Genomic DNA, 18,270 nt, shown 5'->3' with positions numbered 1-18,270 from the left:
ACAAGGATTATCAGATGAATTTACATCTTAACAGCACCAAGGTCATTGCTGAAGTTGGTCTTAATCTGTTTTGCTGTGTGATTATTGCTTACTCATTGTTTCCTTCCCTCTTCCACAGGTAATGGAGACCAAGAACATGCTCTATTTGGTGACGGAGTTTGCCAAGAACGGAGAGATTTTTGGTAAGTGACCCAGACGTACCAAGCAAATTTTTACCCGACAACAATGTAGAATTTTTTTGCATAAAGCTCTTTTGTAATGTGTTGTCACCTCCTCTCCTGTTAGTTATATTGTGTGTAGCCTACTTGCATGCTGTAGCCTATACACTGTGTACAAAACATTAAGAACACCTGCTCTTTCCATTACATAGTCTGACCAGGTGAATCCAGTTGAAAGCTATGATCCCATATTGATGCCGCAATCAGTGTAGATGAAGGGGAGGATACGGGTTAAAGAAGTATTTTTAAGCCTTGAGACAATTGAAATATGGATTGTCTGTGTGTGCCATTGGGGGGGGGGGGTCTTTTACATTTTTTTAAACTTCTTACGGATCAAATCCCTTTAGCGGGATTGATTTGACAACAGCCAGTGAAAGTGCAGGGCGCCAAATTCAAACAACAGAAATCTCATAATTTAAAATTCCTTAAACATACAAGTATTATACACCATTTTAAAGATAAGCTTCTCGTTAATCCAACCACAGTGTCCGATTTCAAAAAGGCTTTACAGCGAAAGCACACCAAACGATTATGTTAGGTCAGCACCTAGTCACAAAAAAACATACAGCCATTTTCCAGCCAAAGAAAGGAGTCACAAAAAGCAGAAATATAAATAAAATGAATCACTAACCTTTGATGATCTTCATCAGATGGCACTCATAGGACTTCATGTTAAACAATACATGTATGTTTTGTTCAATAAAGTTCATATTTATATCCAAAAATCTCAGTTTACATTGGCGCGTTATGTTCAGTAATGTTTTGCCTCCAAAACCTCCTGTGATTTTTGCAGAGAGCCACATCAATTTACAGAAATACTTATCATAAACTTTGATAAAATATACAAGTGTTATGCACAGAATTAAAGATACACTTCTCCTTAATGCAACCGCTGTGTTAGATTTCAAAAAAGCTTCACGGCGAAAGCACACCTTGCAATAATCTGAGTACAGTGCTCAGACACCAAAACAAGCCATACAGATACCCGCCATGTTGTGGAGTCAACAGAAGTCAGAAATGGCGTTATAAATATACACTTACCTTGGATCTTCATTGGAATGCACTCCCAGGAATCCCAGTTCCACAATAAATGTTTTTGTTCGATAAAGTTAATCTTTATGTCCAAATACCTCCATTTTGTTTGCGCGTTAGGCTCACTATTCCAAATGCACAAGGCACGCGCGCACTAAGTCCAGACGAAAAGTCAAAAAAGTTTAACTACAGTTTGTAGAAACATGTCAAACGATGATTAGAATCAATCTTTAGGATGTTTTTATCATAAATCTTCAATAAAATTCCAACCGGACAATTCCTTTGTCTTTAGGAATGAAGAGGAACTCAGCTCGCTCCCAAGGCTGTGCGCGTGACTGAGCTCATGCCTTTTTTTCCAGACACCTGATTCCAACAGCTCTTATTCATGCCCCATTCACAGTAGAAGCCTGAAACAACGTTCTAAAGACTGTTGACATCTAGTGGAAGCCTTACTAAGTGCAACACTGTATATTGGATAGGCAATCACTTGAAAAACTACAAGCCTCAGATTTCCCACTTCCTGGTTGGATTTTTCTCAGGTTTTTGCCTGCCATATGAGTTCTGTTATACTCACAGACATCATTCAAACAGTTTTAGAAACTTCAGAGTGTTTTCTATCCAAATCTACTAATAATATGCATATCCTAGCTTCTGGGCCTGAGTAGCAGGCAGTTTACTCTGGGCACGCTTTTCATCCGGACGTGAAAATACTGCCCCCCTTAATAAAGAGGATTTATTTAAGGAACTAAGTCCGGCTTTCAACTTACTCTTGAAAGTTGTAATAGTAGAATGCACAAGGTGCAATTTACAAATTAGGTAGTGCATCATCAGTTCCTCTTGTCATGTTAGTCATTGCATACATTAGAGAGCTATTTGTAACTTCTAGATAATGTCCGGATCAACTAGCCCATGTCAGCTAATGTTTTTTAGCTATGTTTTTTTAGGCCATAGATTTTGTAGTAATGTTTTATAACTCAAATATCACATGAATACACATTAGACATGGCAAAATGTATAGAATTGCAAGAACACTTGCTTTAAAACTGCAAAATGTTCTCTGCAGCCAATGACAAAATAGCTTTAAACCAGCAACATTTTCTCTCTTCCAACAAGAGGGGTGTGAACAGTTTGTGTCATGAACAGTGCTTGTGCCCATAGAAATAAATATGGCGCATATGAAGGAGGGGTGCGGGATGTTCCCCAATGCTGGATTGCAGGGCCTGAGTGAAAAGGTTTGGGAACCCCTGTGATAGTGGGTACCAGGCGCACGGGTTTGTGTCAAGAACTGCAACGCTTCTGGGTTTTTCACACTCAACAGTTTCTGGTGTGTATCAAGAGTGGTCCATCACCCAATGGACATCCAACCAACTTGACACAACTGTGGGAAGCATTGGAGTCAACATGGGCCAGCATCCCTCTGGATTGCTTTCGACACCTTGTAGAGTTCATGCCCCAACAAATTGAGGCTGTTCTGAGGGCAAAAGGGGGTGCAACTCAATATTAGGAAGGTGTTCATATACTCAGTGTATGTTCCTGATAGGCTTTTGCTTAATCAAAAAGGAAGGCTTCTTTCATTCTGTCTAAGGACAGGTAGTAGGACAAAGGAATGCCTCCACCTGTTGAGAGACAATGAGATGATTTCATTAAATGTTCCCTTGAGTTCCTCACCATTTGCATATCTTGCCCCTAAGCTTACTTTCAGTGAAGATTGATTGTGATAGGTGAGAAGCATTGCGTTAAACCCATATAATTAGAATTCTATGATATATGATTGTGAACCACGTAGATAGTGAATTTAGAGATGATTTCCTGGTCTTATGTTTTGACTAAACAAGGCTGGTAGTTTGTCCAAATACCCTTGTTTACGTTGTTGTGCCACTTGGATGGCACCCACTGGGGCAGGGAGAGGGCAAGGAGGAGGAGGCACGGGTTAATAGAGCTTGTCTGACCTCCATTTTCAGTTCAGGGGTCAGTCAAAACAGGCTTTCCTCAATACCCATCTGTATCTGTACAGAGTTGTTACAGGCTTACCTGTCAGTTCTATATACCCACCAAATAAGACAGAATCTAAACCTAAGATAATATCATATGATGTAGGTAAAGATGTGAAATGTGAATGCTATTTTACCCCAAAGGACTTTTTTTTTTTTGTACAGTACATGGACCTCACAGACAGGCCTTATTCCCGAGGCAAGCCATTTCCCAATGGTTATGTAAAGTGATTTTTGTATTGATGAGTTGTGTTGCAAGATGTTTGACACATCATTGTACTGTAGGCAATGCAGAGCTGGGTACAGTGACTTTCCTGTTCTGTGTGCTTGAGGGTGTGCACAAGGTGAGTGGGTTGGTTAACCTTTGCCCCTTAAAAAGTGGAAGACAAACAATTGGTGGGATTCTACTACTCGACTGGAGCAGTTATTGATATGAAAACGCTAGATAGCCTAGCTGGGAAGAATGAATAAGAGTCTGGTCATGAAAGGAGGGCAAAACCAGAAGCCCTAGAAATAACCTATTAGGACTTATAGAACCAATCTTGATGTACCATTGAGGTAGGAGACACACCAGGTAACAGACACACCAGACTCTCCAGTCTGCTCCAATGAGAACCAGCGCTGTTGCCACCAGCCATCTTGGTTATATAAGCAGCGTTTTCTGGTTCTCTCATTTATTTATTTTTTTGTATAGAGGGAGGAAAGGGAGTGCTTGCTTGACACATGAAGGATGACATTTCTTTACCCGTGGAACAAAGTGAAGTGATGCAGGGCACTCAACAAAGTTGTCTGCCTTATCCATGCCAATGGTTATCCTTCTGGAAGGTTCTCCCATCTCCACAGAGGAACTCTGGAGCTCTGTCAGTGACCTTCGGGTTCTTGGTCACCTCCCTGACCAAGGCCCTTCTCCCCCGATTGCTCATTTTGGCCAGGCGGCCAGCTCTAGGAAGAGTCTTGGTGGTTCCAAACCTCTTCCAGTTAAGAATGATGGAGGCCACTGTGTTCTTGGGGACCTTCAATGCTGCAGAACTTTTTTGGTATCCTTCCCCAGATCTGTGCCTCGACACAATCCTGTCTTGGAGCTCTACGGACAATTTATTCGACCTGGCTTGGTCAACTGTGGGACCTTATAGACAGGTGTGTGCCTTTCCAAATCATGTCCAATCAATTTAATTTACCACATGTGGACTCCAAGTTGTAGAAACATCTCAAGAATGATCAATGGAAACAGGATTTGCCTGAAATCAATTTCGAGTTTCATAGCAAAGGGTCTGAATACTTATATAAACAAGGTATTTCAGTTTTTTTTTTCTTCGCTTTGTCATTAAGGGGTATTGTGTTTTAGATTGAGGAAAACATTAATTTAATCAATTTTAGAATAAGACTGTAACGTAACACATTTTGGAAAAAGGGAAGGTGTCTGAATACTTTCCAAATGCACTGTATCTTGATTACATATGTATTCAACCCCCTGTGGCGGGCCGGGTGCATGCACGCTGACACGGTCACCAGTTGTACGGTGTTTCCTCCGACACCTTGATGCGGCTGGCTTCCGGGTTAAGAGAGCAGTGTGTCAAGAAGCAGGGTCGTATTTCGGAAGACGCTTGGCTCTCGACCTTTGCCTCTCCTGAGTCCGTACGGGAGTTGCAACGATGGGACAAGACTGTAACTAGTACCATTTGGATATCATGAAATTGGGGACAAAAATGTGTAAAAAATAAAAAAAAATTAAATCCATCTCATTTTAATACATTTTAAATTCAGGCTGTAACACAACAAAATGTGGGAAAAGTACATTGGTGTGAATACTTTCTGAAGGCACTGTATGTGACAGGTCTTTTTTTGTTCATACACACTCACTTCTTAGGGGGTGTGTTTTGTGTGATTTTTGCCTAGTCAGAGTAATGCATGTTTTACAGAGGGTCGGAGTAGGGAAATGTGGCAATGATTCTCATCAAGTGGTTGATGCCTTATTTTGGATGGTCATCACGTGTGTGTGTGTGTGTGTGGGTGTGACACCAAAGCAACGATACTGCACTAAATAAACAAACTGTGTTTGACACTCTGCTTCTCCCTGTGCCTGGGTTATGCCAGGGTCAAGCTCAGACCTGATACTGGTGTTGATTCTAACAACAGCCGTCTTGTTTTCACCAGGACTGATAAAGAAGGGTGCAGAGTAGTGGCGAGTGAATGGGACAAAGGCGACTGCATTGAGACCAGGGTCACATCCCAAATGACACCCTATTCCCTTTTAGTGCACTTCTTTTGACCAGGGCCCATGGGGAAGCCCATAGGGCTGAGGACTCTTTCTGGGGCTGTATTGACTTATGTGGCACCTGGAGGACTTGTCTTGCAATCAGCCCACTACAAGCCCATTATGATAGAAATAGACTGGGCTTGATAGTTCATCAGTGCAGCACTCCAACAGTACCCTACTGAAGGGCGGACAGTACATTTGGGTAACCTAATTTCAGAGAATACTTAGATTGTTCAGCGGATCATGTCTAGGTATTACAGAACCATTTTGGCCCCACTTATTGTGCTTATTGCACAAAGTAATATGGTTATATAATGCATTTATATGCTTTTCGCCATCAACATTATCACTGAGATTTTCAGACACCAGCAAGCAGCACAATAGCTGACGTAGGTAACTGAACATTATAATCCTGTTTTCTTCCATTATAAACAGACATTCCTTCCAGTTAACATCAATCTAAAGATCCACCAAGCTACATTTGTGCAACTTGACTGAGTAGCTGGCTGTCAAGTTGTGTCTGTTAGTGGCTTTGTGAAGCCACAGTTCTTCATCCAATCACCAGAAAGCACTTCACCCACCTATCTGTTATCACTGCTTAGAAGTCCTTTTTATAAGCCTGCTGCTCTCGGTCCGTGTCCATCCAGCTTTGTCCCAGACTCAGTGTCAACTAGCTAGCTGTCTGGGAGGAGATCTAGTCTGTCTGTCCATGTCCATCCCATAGAATTGGAATTACTAAGACGGACGTTTCTATACAAGTCAATGACTTACAGTTCCAGTAGGTCTATTTCTACCATCCGTCCCAGCCCTGTGGACTTTGAGTCTGGCAGAGTGGTGAGCCAGACACATTGAAAGCAGCCATGCCAACCTGTCTGCTGGCTTGTCAGCCTCACCCACCCACCAAGCTGCAGGAGTGGATCAAACCTGGAGAAATTGGGTCAACTACAAATAATGAGGAGGAACAGAACCGCCAGGCAGAGGAGGGGGGGCATCAATTTGTAAAGGGGGTAAAAGAAAATGTAGGCCATGCATATTAAGAAGACAACACTACAGGAGAGTGGCTGGGTTTAATTGACTAGGCCTAAACACATCTGTCTTCTTGAGAGAGTGCCACGGCGAGATTCATTTTGGCTGTCAACTTCTATTGTCTGCTGCAGTAGTTGGGTCAAATTTTTTTTAATTCTGTAACTCAGTAGGTATCGGGTGTTTTTTGTCTGAGTTGAAAAGGCTTGGCTACACTGTTGACTCACCTAGCTGACACTAGTATCATCGTTTTGATGGCTGATTGACCTGGGGCATGCTAGGTAGTGTTGAATTGTGTAGCGTATGGGTACGTCTTTACTTCCGCACTAAATTTCAGGAAAATAAGTTTGGAGCTGATACGTTGCAGGATTGATCGGGCAAGAGGGAGAGAGTCGTTATTTCCCTTGTTCAGTGGGCAGGCTCCCCCTGGCTTGGCTGTCTGGATGCCGGTCAGCTGAGAAATGTACGGACGCCAGGTCCTGCTCTCACTTGGCTTTCCAATCTCTTCAAAACCTGAGCAGCTGTTAAGAGATTACACATCTACCCATCAGAACTGGAACACGGTGCTCTTCTGAGCTTTTCCCTCGTTGTTTTTTAACACCCTGTCCTGGACTTGTGATTCATCATTCATCCCCCCCGTCTCTCCCACTTTCTCCCAGAATGCAACACTTCTTTGACTGAGTACACCTGACTGTGCTGCCATGTTGTTGGTCCTCCTCCTTGCCCCTTCTGACGTTGAAGCAGTGCATTACTCATCCATCCACTGGTGTGACGGTAGCTTGCTTTTTTTTGTGTCATTAGCTCTTAGCGGAAGCACTCTGGAGCGCACCAGACGCTCTTGCTCGTGTGTGAATGGAACAGCTTAGCTCTGTCAAGGTGTTGGGGATCAAGGCTAGAGAGCAATTTTCAAGTCATGCCATAGATTTTCAAGCAGATTTAAGTCAAAACTGTAACTTGGCCACTCAGGAACATTCACTGTCTTCTTGGTAAGCCACTCCAGTGTAGATTTGGCTTTGTGTTGTAGGTTATTATTCTGCTGAAAGGTGAATTCCTCTCCCAGTGTCTGGTGTAAAGCAGCTCCGTTCAGAAGGACGACTGTATCTTTGTGTCTGGGTGGTTTAATACATCATCCACAACATAATTATTAACTTGACCATGCTTAAAGAGATATTCAATGTCTGATTTGTTATTGTTACCCATCGTCCAGTCACTGCCCTTCTTTGAGGCTTTCGACAAGCTCTGGTCTTTTTTGTTGAATCTGTGCTTGAAATTCAATACTTGACTGATGGACCTTACATATGTTGTATCTATGGGGGGCAGAGGAAGGAGTGGTTATTCAAACATCTCAACCGATATATATTGTATTTCTCATAATGTCTATTTCAATGCAGTAAAAATAGTATCTAGCACAGTGAACAACACTTCTATTGTCCAATGTAAGCATTTGATAATTCCAGCCAAATGGGTATCCAGGATCCAAAGTCCAGACTTTCTCTAGCGAGGGATTGGTTAATTACTATAGTGCAAGAGGCCGCTGTAGGCTTACTACTCAGTATATGCAGAGAGGTTTATCACATAGCCGTGTTGTGTAGCTGCAGCAGCCGTAGCCCACCCACCCACCCAATCTCTGTATTCAGAGCACCTCGCCACATTCCCATGCTAAGTGACTTTTTTTTTATTTTTATTAGCGACACGCCACAAAGAGAAGCCTCAGTCAAGAGGGGTAACAATATGGAATATGGCACCCTCTCTCTAATCAGTGTCATGTTTTTGTAATTCCCTCTGAAGTTAACCGTTCATCAGAAGTACTGTACTGTCTGGCCATAATGTCAGTTTCCTGGAACTTTAGCTGTATGCATTCTCATTTGCATAATGAGCTGGATATGAGGGAATTATAATTCAGATTGATGGACTTAATGCTTGCTATTGCCCTTAGGAATAGCCTAACTTTGCAGTTGCTCCATTTTTCATTTTTATCCAGCCCTCTCTCGTGTGAGCACAGGATGGTTGACGCTGTTGAGATGACTCAGACTCTTTAAAACTCTGGTTGGTCTCCTGAAATGTTTTGTATCGTTGAAATGTCTTGAACGTAATTTTGCCCTTGTACTGTAGAGGGAAATTAGTTCCCAGTCCTCTGTCTCTCCCTCCATGCTATGTGAGGGTGTGAAATACAGAGCTGCATGCATGGCTGCCTGCTGGTTGCAGGTGTGAAGATGCCATCATGACACGAGTTCCCCAGAGGCTGTTGATGAGACTGGATGGGAAATTATGAATTATCTCCCCCATTGTATCTGTTCATGGTTGTAATTGGCGGGAGGAAGTCGTAACGAGTTTTATTTGATTTGGAATTTGCGGATGGTTACAATTCAAATCAAATGTTATTTTTCACATGCGCCGAATACAACAGGTGTAGACCATACCGTGAAATGCTTACTTTCAAGCCCTTAACCAACAAAGCATCATTTTTTTTTTTTTCTTACAGTACGTTAGAAAAACTTGCTAAATAGACTCATACCATCATGGCCGTCTAATCATCCCCAGCTTCCAGTTGGCTCATTCATCCTCCTTTCTCCTGTAACTATTCCCCAGGTCATTGCTATGAATGACATTGTGTTCTCAGTCAACTTAACTGGTAAAATAAATGTTAAAGGAAAAATGCTATCACAATAAAATGGAAACAATGAGGCTATACACAAGAGGTACTGGGTCAATGTGCAGTGGTTACGGGTTAGTCCAGGTCATTGAGGTAATTATCTATATTTGGAAAGTATTCAGACCCCTTGACTTTTTCCACATTTTGTTATGTTATTTTTCTCATCAATCTACACACAATACCCAATATTGACATAGCAAAAACTGTTTTTTAGACATTTTTACAAATGTATTTAAAATTAAACTTATCACATTTACCTAAGTATTCAGACCCTTGACTCAGTACTTTATTGAAGCACCTTTAGCAGCGATTACAGCCTCAAGCCTTCTTGGGTATGATGCTACAAGCTTGGCACACCTGTATTTGGGGAGTTTCTCCCATTCTTCTCTGCAGATCCTCTCAGGTTGGATGGGGAGTGTTGCTGCACAGCTTTTTTCAGGTCTCTCCAGAGATATTCGATCGGGTTCAAGTCCGGGCTCTGGTTGGGCCACTCAAGGACATTCAGAGATTTGTCCCGAAGCCACTCCTGCGTTGTCTTGGCTGTGTGCTTAGGGTCGTCGTCCTGTTGGAAGGTGAACCTTCGCCCCAGTCTGAGGTCCTGAGCGCTCTGGAGCAGGTTTCCATCAAGGATCTCTCTGTACTTTGCTCTGTTCATCTTTCCCTCGATTCTGAGTATTCTCCCAGTCCCTGCCGCTGAAAGACATCCCCACAGCATGATGCTGCCACCACCATGCTTCACCGTAGAGATGGTACCAGGTTTCCTCCAGACGTGAGGCTTGGCATTCAGGCCAAAGAGTTCAATCTTGGTTTCATTAGACCAGAGAATCTTGTTTCTCATGGTCAGAGTCATTTTTAGGTGCCTCTTGGCAAACTCCAAGTGGGCTGTCATGGGGCTTCCATCTGGCCACCTGATTTGGTGGAGTGCTGCAGAGATGGTTGTCCTTCTGGAAGGTTCTCCACAGGGGAACTCTAGAGCTCTGTCAGGCCTTTATGACTAAGGTCCTTCTCCGATTGCTCAGTTTGTCCAGGCAGCCAGCTCCAGGAAGAGTCTTGGTGGTTCCAAACTTCTGTGTTCTTGGGGACCTTCAATGCTGCAGACATTTTTTGGAACCCTTCCCCAGATCTGTGCCTCGACACAATCCTGTCTCGGAGCTCTACTTACAATTCCTTTGACCTCATAGCTTGGTTTTTGCTCTGACATCCACTGACAACTGTGGGACCTTTTTATATAGACAGGTGTGTGTGCCTTTCCAAATCATGTCCAATCAATTACATTTACATCAGGTGGACTCCAATGAAGTTGTAGAAACATCTCAAGGATGATCAATGGAAACAGGATGCACCTGAGCTCAATTTCAAGTCTGTCTTAATTGTTATGTAAATAAGGTTTTTGAGTTTTATTTTTATATAACCTTCTAAAAACCTGTTTTTGCTTTGTCATTATGGTGTGTTGTGTGTGTGTGTGTGTAGATTGAGATTATTTATTTAATCCATTTTAGAATAAGCTGTAACGTAACAAAATGTGGAAAGTCAAGGGGTCTGAATACTTTCCGAATGCACTGTAGCTAGGGATAAAGTGACTATGCTTAGATACTATACAGAGTAGTAGCAGTGTGTGTGTGTGTGTGTGTGTTGTAGTTAGAGTCCAGTGAATGTACATCAAGCAAGAGTCGTTGTAAAAATATATATTTTTAAAGGGTGTCAATGTAAATAGTCTGGGTAGCCGTTTGAGTAACTGTTCAGCAGTCTTGTGGCTTTGGGGTAAAAGCTGTTAATAAGGAGCCTTTTGGTCCCAGCGACGTTGTGAGATTTTGGGCAAAGTGTTTGCTGTTGGAGAATTTTTGGACTTGCTGTTTGTGCGAAGACTGTCAGCATCGCTGAATACTAATTAAAGAAATATCAACAGAATCGAGCCATGATCTTTGGAGATGGATGGGGAGGTTTCTTTAACATGTAGACTATTCTAGTTGTTTCACTCTTAAAGTAAATTAAAACAAGATAAGCCAAGCCCCCATAATTTTTTTCTATTTTGTTTAACCTTTTATTTAACTAGGCAAGTCAGTTAAGAACAAATTCTTATTTACAATGACGGCCTACCCCGGCCAAACCCTAATGACGCTGGGCCAATTGTGCGCCTTATGGGACTCCCGATCACGGCCGGTTGTGATACAGCCCGGGATCGAACCAGGGTCCCTAGTGACGCCTCTAGCACTTAGATGCAGTGCCTTAGACCGCTGCGCCACTCGGGAGCCCCAAAATAGATTCCAAGTGTTTGCATTTGTCTCAGGAAAATGGTCCGTGACCCAAATTTGTTTCCACCCATTTGTCCCGTAGAGAGGCAGCGTAGGGGTCAGAACAGAATAGCGTCATACAGCTCTTTGCACGACATTGCAGCACCCAGGGACATTGGAGTTAGGTCATCTTGGCTCTTTCTCACTCCCTCCCTCCCCCTCTTATGTGCTAATGCACAAACAGCAGGGCAGTTCTGAGTAACCCTCCTTCTATCCCCTCCTTGAGTTAGCTGATGAGGACATGTTCAATGTTTTCTGTGTATTACAGTAGGCTTAGACTATAATGTGTTTGTCACTGCCCAGCCCTGCCAGCTCACCTCAGCCCTCCAGCTGTAAGCTGAGCGGAGCTAGCCAGGCTGGGCTAGAATATGTTAGTCGAGCACTGTATGCGTTAGTTGGGCCTGTAGGGTCTGCGGGCTTGGCTGGCTGGGGGCTGAGGGCCAGGGGGCTGACCCAGCACTCCTGGGTGTGGTGACTGACCACATGATTACGTCCATGCTGGGTGGGGGGGGGGTGTTTACTCTGCTGCCTCGACCCGACCACAAAATCACAGGCCAGGCTCCTTATTGTGGCTCATCACTGTCCTTTCCTTTGTCGGCTGGCCAGAGGAGAGGTGGTTACTGTAAGAATAGTTGAGGTGTTCCATGCCACTATGTCATTGTACTCTACAACCGTGGCATATGGCAAACCAAACCCAAATGGAATTGTACTAGCCTATTACTGTTCAGGCATGAGCAGAGTGGGGATTCCGTTTAGTCACACAGATGGATTTGGTCTAATGTGTAGTCTAGCAAGCCTTAGCTAGGTAGAAGACATGGAGCACACACAGGCCTACAATACATGTTTGAGGGCTATGCATCCTAGCCACCCTTGATTTGAATGTAAGCCAGCTGATGAATGTATATGACTCTAACCCTCTCCCCTGTCTAGACTACCTGGCCAAACACGGGCGACTGAGCGAGCTGGAAGCGCGGCGTAAGTTCTGGCAGATCCTATCAGCGGTGGAGTACTGCCACAACCGTAACATAGTCCACCGAGACCTGAAGGCTGAGAACCTGCTGCTGGACGGACACATGAACATCAAGATAGCAGGTAGGTGGTCAGTGCAGTGAAGCCAGACGTTTTTGTGTTTTTTCCTGACTCCATAACCTGTCATAAGAGACCAGAATTTTTTTTCTGGTCAAGTCACATGGTCAAGAAAAACTCCTGGACTTTCTCATTGCTAGGGTTCCAAAAATCCCCGTTTTCCAGAAATCCTGGTTGGAGTCCTGGCAATTTTTGGAAAGTTGGCTGAATTTTGCAACCCTACTCTTAGTGTTTCAAGGGAACCTAAGAATAATCTTGGGATTGACTGTATGAAAATACCTTGTGTAGAGAGTTTCCTGTTCACAGTTGTGAAGATCCTGTAAATCGACATAGGCCTAGAAATTGTAAACCAAGTCTTTTATATTGCAGTGAGAACTTCACAACTTGTTTTGATCAGAACGTTGCTTTTGGATTACATGGCCAGGAGCAATGACCTACGCGACGGTTCAGTTCTGAAATGTCTAACGACCAGAGCAGGCCATTTGCACTGTGTTGAGGTAACCAAAGCCCCCTAGCTAGATCAGGGAAGCAGGAGCTGAAAGCTAGGCCGTACTGCACAGAACCTCGGGCTGCATTATCAGGAAGATGGCATTTTGAGCGGGCTGGTGAAAATGTCATCGAGCATCTGCGAGAGGGCTGGGTGCGAAGCAGTGTTCTGAGATGTTTGTCGAACATGGTGACACGATGTGCGTATGCCCACAGAGTCCTTGCGTTCCTGCTCCAGGGGTGTGAGATCTAGGCTAGTCCGGACAGTGACTGACGGAGAGAGACTTAAGAAGCCTGTCTTCCCGTGTTCATTAGGGCACGCAAAGGAAAACGTTTCCAAACAATTTTCAACTGAAAATTAAAATGAGTCCTTTTAGTCCCTCCTCGGTTTTAGTCTGTTTTGTTCCGTTTGATATCTAATGAACACGACCCAGTTTGTCTCTCTGTGGATGTAAGAGAAGATGATTGGTTGGGGTGGCAGGTGGTTGTTGTTATTTCCAAAGGCAATATCGCCACCACAATGACTCCGATCCAATTGTTGAGAAAGGTATACTTTTTGGGGGAAATGGACCAGCGAAAACATTAACCTAGGATTACAAATACATCAGGCAGGCCCACAAGGACATTGGTACATCCTGTGCTTTGCTTGTCTTAGATGAGGACAATGTTATTTGTCATTTTGTTCTAGTCTTTCTGGACTAAAAAGAGACTCACTGCACAGAGAAACAGATAAATGTTCCCCCAGTGATATCTCACCCCTTGTTTTACCTCACCGAAGGACATTGTGTGGATCATGTTTTATCCTCAAAGAAGAGGAAGCACTGCCACACTAGTCTCCCTTTTAAAGGTCTCCTTTTGTATACCCAGAACTGCCTGGGCGGTCAGTCTCTGACGCTCCATAGTGCTGTCGTGGTTGATGGTCAGTCAGGGAAAGGTCACCCAAGTGCCAGGCAGCAGGGGGTGTTGCTTTTATGTTTCTATTTCAAAGAGCGTGTGTGTGTGTGTGTGTGTGTGTGTGTGTGTGTGTGTGTGCGTGTGTGCGCGCGCTCTCAGCCAGGCCAGTACAGCACGTTCTGAGAAGCAGCTATATCATGCACTAATCAGGAAGCCTCTTAATCACACTTGGGGTTGAGGCTGGCATCAAATGAACTGCTTTGAAAACACTTGCCATATCATATGTGATCATTGATTGGTTCTGCTGCTGCATCAAACAACATTTGAGCACAGTGGTACACTGCTTGACACCTCCCGCCTCTTCACCCACACTATTACACTATCTCTTGTTTTATTGTTCATGGACCAAGCTGAAAGGCCACCCGTTACACAGAATCACATGTTCAAGGTGCAGGTGTGGTATAATCATTAAACCACCCTCTCATTCACCCCCCCCCCCATGCCTCTGTACCTCAGACAGGGTGATACTCACCCATACACACTGTCCAGCAGCTGTATAAATCACCATAGTAAGCTGAGCTCTCAATGCAGTTGTGTCAACTTGAACAAGGACACATCGCATTGTCCCTCATTTATAAACGAACAGCCACTGCTGGGATCCATTTGGGACACAGACAGAGTGACTGGTGCTGGGCGCGGCGTTGCGCAGCCCACCCTTCCCGCATAGCGAGCCCCTGGGCTGTTGGGAGCATTGACGTCAGCCAGCCACGCTGCTCAGTATGCAGCTCGCAAAGTGGGTCAGCTCCTCTGATAAGCCCTCACTCCTTCTTTACTCTGCCTTAACGTGCCTTGCCAGGGCTCTCACCGACATAGACTAGCCGAGATAATTCTATGTACAACTCCCTTTGTCTCGGGGTGATGCACACCTTTACATCCCCTGTCTTAGATATGGGCATAAAGGTATATGATTGACCTCTTCTTTTGTCTCTAGTTTAAATGTAGCCTAAAGACTAGGCTAAATCTAGACGTACGTATACCGTGCCTTCACTTCTTTTAACATTTCACATTTTGACCTTGTGGCAAGCATCACTTTGACCTTGATGCATTGCATTGCCAGAGCTAAACAGTTTTTCAGGTGAGGTATTAAAAAAAAAAGAGGAAAAAAACACATTTCAGATTACTTTCATTCAGTAAACCCAGATTCACAGTATTACCAGAATAGAATCCAGACTTGCATGGGATTGGATTACTGTTAATTTTAGATGATGTTCATGAAACCTTGTTTTTAGCTAGACAAGTCAATGGCAATGCTGCACTGCTGCTGTTAAGTGTCTGTTGTGTAGTCTGTGGTACACGTCAAAAAGTTGCTGGCTTTTGTCCACCCCCCAAAAAATGAAAAAACTATAAATTAATCTGTTGCAGGCTAAAATGACCGGGAGGGGGAAAAAATCCCATTGCAAAATGAGGCTGTTTATTCATTGATGGAGATACAAGTCAATGTAAATACATTTGACCATCATGCTTACAGTGCCTTGAAAAAGTATTCATCCCCTTGGCGTTTTTCCTATTTTGTTGCATTACAACCTGTAATTGAAATGGATTTTTATTCAGATTTCATGTAATGGACATACTCAAAATTGTTGAAGTGAAATGAAAACAATTACTTGTTTCAAAACATTTAAAATAAAAACACTGAAAAGTGGTGCGTGCATATGTATTCACCCCCTTTGCTATGAAGCCCCTAAATAAGATCTGGTGCAACCAATTACCTTCAGAAGTCACATAATTAGTTAGATTGCACACAGGTGGACTTTATTTAAGTGTCACATGAGTTCAGTATATATACACCTGTTCCGAAAGGCCCCAGAGTCTGCAACACCACTCAGCAAGGGGCACCATGAAGACAAAGGAGCTCTCCAAACAGGTCAAGGACAAAGTTGTGGAGAAGTACAGATCAGGTTTGGGTTATAAAAAAAATATCCGAAACTTAACATCCCACTGAGCACCATTAAATCCATTATTAAAAAAATTGAAAGAATATGGCACCACACCAAACCCAGAGAGGGCAGCCTTCCAAAACTCATGGTCCAGGCAAGGAGGGCATTAATCAGAGAGGCAACAAAGAGACCAAAGATAACCCTGAAGGAGCTGTAAAGCTCCACAGCGGACATTGGAGTATCTGTCCATAGGACCACTTTAAGCCGTACACTCCACAGAGCTGGGCTTTACAGAAGAGTGGCCAGAAAAATAGCCATTGCTTAAAGAAAAGAATAAGCAAACATGTTTAGTGTTTGCCAAAAGTCATGTGGGAGACTCCCCAAACATATGGAAGAAGGTACTCTAGTCAGGTTAGACAAAAAATGTAGCTTTTTGGCCATCAAGGAAAACGCTATGTCTGGTGCAAACCCAACACCTCTCATCACCCCGAGAATACCATCCCAACAGTGAAGCATGGTGGTGACAGCATCATGCTGTGGGGATGTTTTCCATCGGCAGGGACTGGAAAACTGGTCAGAATTGAAGGAATGATGGATGGCTCTAAATACAGGGAAATTCTTGAGGGAAACCTGTTTCAGTCTTATTCACCTTCCAGCAGGACAATGACCCTAATTATACTGCTAAAGCAACACTTGAGTAGTTTAAGGGGAAACATTTTAATGTCTTGGAATGGCCTAGTCAAAGCCCAGACCTCAATCCAATTGAGAATCTGTGATATAATATTGCTGTACACCAGCGGAACCCATCCAACTTGAAGGAGCTGGAGCAGTTTTGACTTGAAGAATGGGCAAAAATCCCAGTGGCTAGATGTGCCAAGCTTATAGAGGCATACCCCAAGAGACTTGCAGCTGTAATTGCCGCAAAAGGTGGCTCTACAAAGTATTGACTTTAGGGGGGGTAGTTATGCATGCTCAAGTTCAGATTTTTTGTCTTATTTCATGTTTATTTCACAATTAAAAATATTTTGCATCTTCAAAGTGGTAAGTATGTTGTGTAAATCAAATGATACAAACCCCCAAAACATCTATTTTAATTCCAGGTTGTAAGGCAACAAAATAGGAAAAATGCCAAGGTGGGTGTATACTTTCGCAAGCAACTGTACCTAGAGTTTATCTGTATTTTTTTGTAGCTGTTTACATACCAACACAGTCAGAGGCTGGCACTAAGACAGCATTGACTGAGCTGTATTCCGCCATAAGTAAACAAGAAAACGCGGCGCTCCTACTTTAATGCAGGGAATCTTAAATCCGTTTTACCAAACTTCAACATGTTAAATGTGCAACCAGAGGAAAAAAACTCCACCTAGATCACCTTTACTGCACACACAGAGACGCATACAAAGCTCTCCCTTGCCCTCCATTTGGCAAGTCTGACCATAATTCTATCCTGACTGCTGCTTACAAGCAAAAATTAAAGCAGGAAGCACCAGTGACTAGATCAATAAAAAAGTGGTCAGATGACGCAGATGCTAAACAACAGGACTGTTTTGTTAGCACAGACTGGAATATGTTCCGGGATTCCTTCGATGGCATTGAGGAGTACACCACATTAGTCATTATCTTCATCAATAAGTGCATCGATTACGTCGTCCCCACAGTGACCGTAGGTACATACCCCAACCAGAAGCCATGGATTACAGGCAACATCCGCACTGAGCTAAAGGGTAGAGCTGCCGCTTTCAAGGAGTGTGACTCTAACCAAGAAGCTTATAAGAAATCCCGCTATGCCCTCCGAACCATCAAACAGGCAAAGCATCAATACAGGACAAAGATCGAATCGTACTACACCGGCTCTGACCTTTGTCGGATGTGGCAGGGCTTGCAAACCATTACAGACTACAAAGGGAAGCACAGCTGAGAGCTGCCCAGTGACACAAGCCTACCAGACTAAATTACTCATAGGGCCACACGGATTACCAGGACGTGTACTGCGAGCATGCGCTGACCAACTGCTAAGTGTCTTCACTGACATTTTCAACCTCTCCCTGTCCGAGTCTGTAATACCAACATATTTTAAACAGGCCACCATAGTGCTTGTACCCCTAGAACTCTAAGGTAACCTGCCTAAACGACTACCAACCCGTAGCACTCACGTCTGTAGCTTGAAGTGCTTCGAAAGACTGGTCATGGCTCACACCAACACCATTATCCCAGAAACCCTAAACCCACTCCAATTTGCATACCATCCCAACAGATCCACAGATGACGCAATCTCTATTGCACTCCGCACTGCCCTTTCCCACCTGGACAAAAGGAACACCTATGTGAGAATGCTAGAGCTCAGCGTTCAACACCATAGTGCCCTCAAAGCTCATCAATAAGCTAAGGACCCTGGGACTAAA

At 43.6% G+C, this 18,270-nt stretch overlaps 1 protein-coding gene across 1 annotated transcript in view; it reads left to right on the top strand.

Moving 5' to 3' along the window:
* The window catches only part of LOC106612460 (salt-inducible kinase 2b), a 68,271-nt gene that overhangs the window by 7,208 nt on the left and 42,793 nt on the right, over window positions 1–18,270 (top strand). The window contains exons 3-4 of the mRNA XM_014213606.2: window positions 119–182; window positions 12,396–12,557. Coding sequence (XP_014069081.2) covers window positions 119–182; window positions 12,396–12,557 — 226 coding nt within the window. The remainder of the gene's footprint in view (window positions 1–118; window positions 183–12,395; window positions 12,558–18,270) is intronic.

Source organism: Salmo salar, chromosome ssa09, assembly GCF_905237065.1.
Source record: "Salmo salar chromosome ssa09, Ssal_v3.1, whole genome shotgun sequence".
Taxonomy (NCBI): Eukaryota; Metazoa; Chordata; class Actinopteri; order Salmoniformes; family Salmonidae; genus Salmo; species Salmo salar.
Note: the sequence above shows the minus strand (reverse complement) of the source record. Positions and strands in the feature narration are given on the sequence as shown.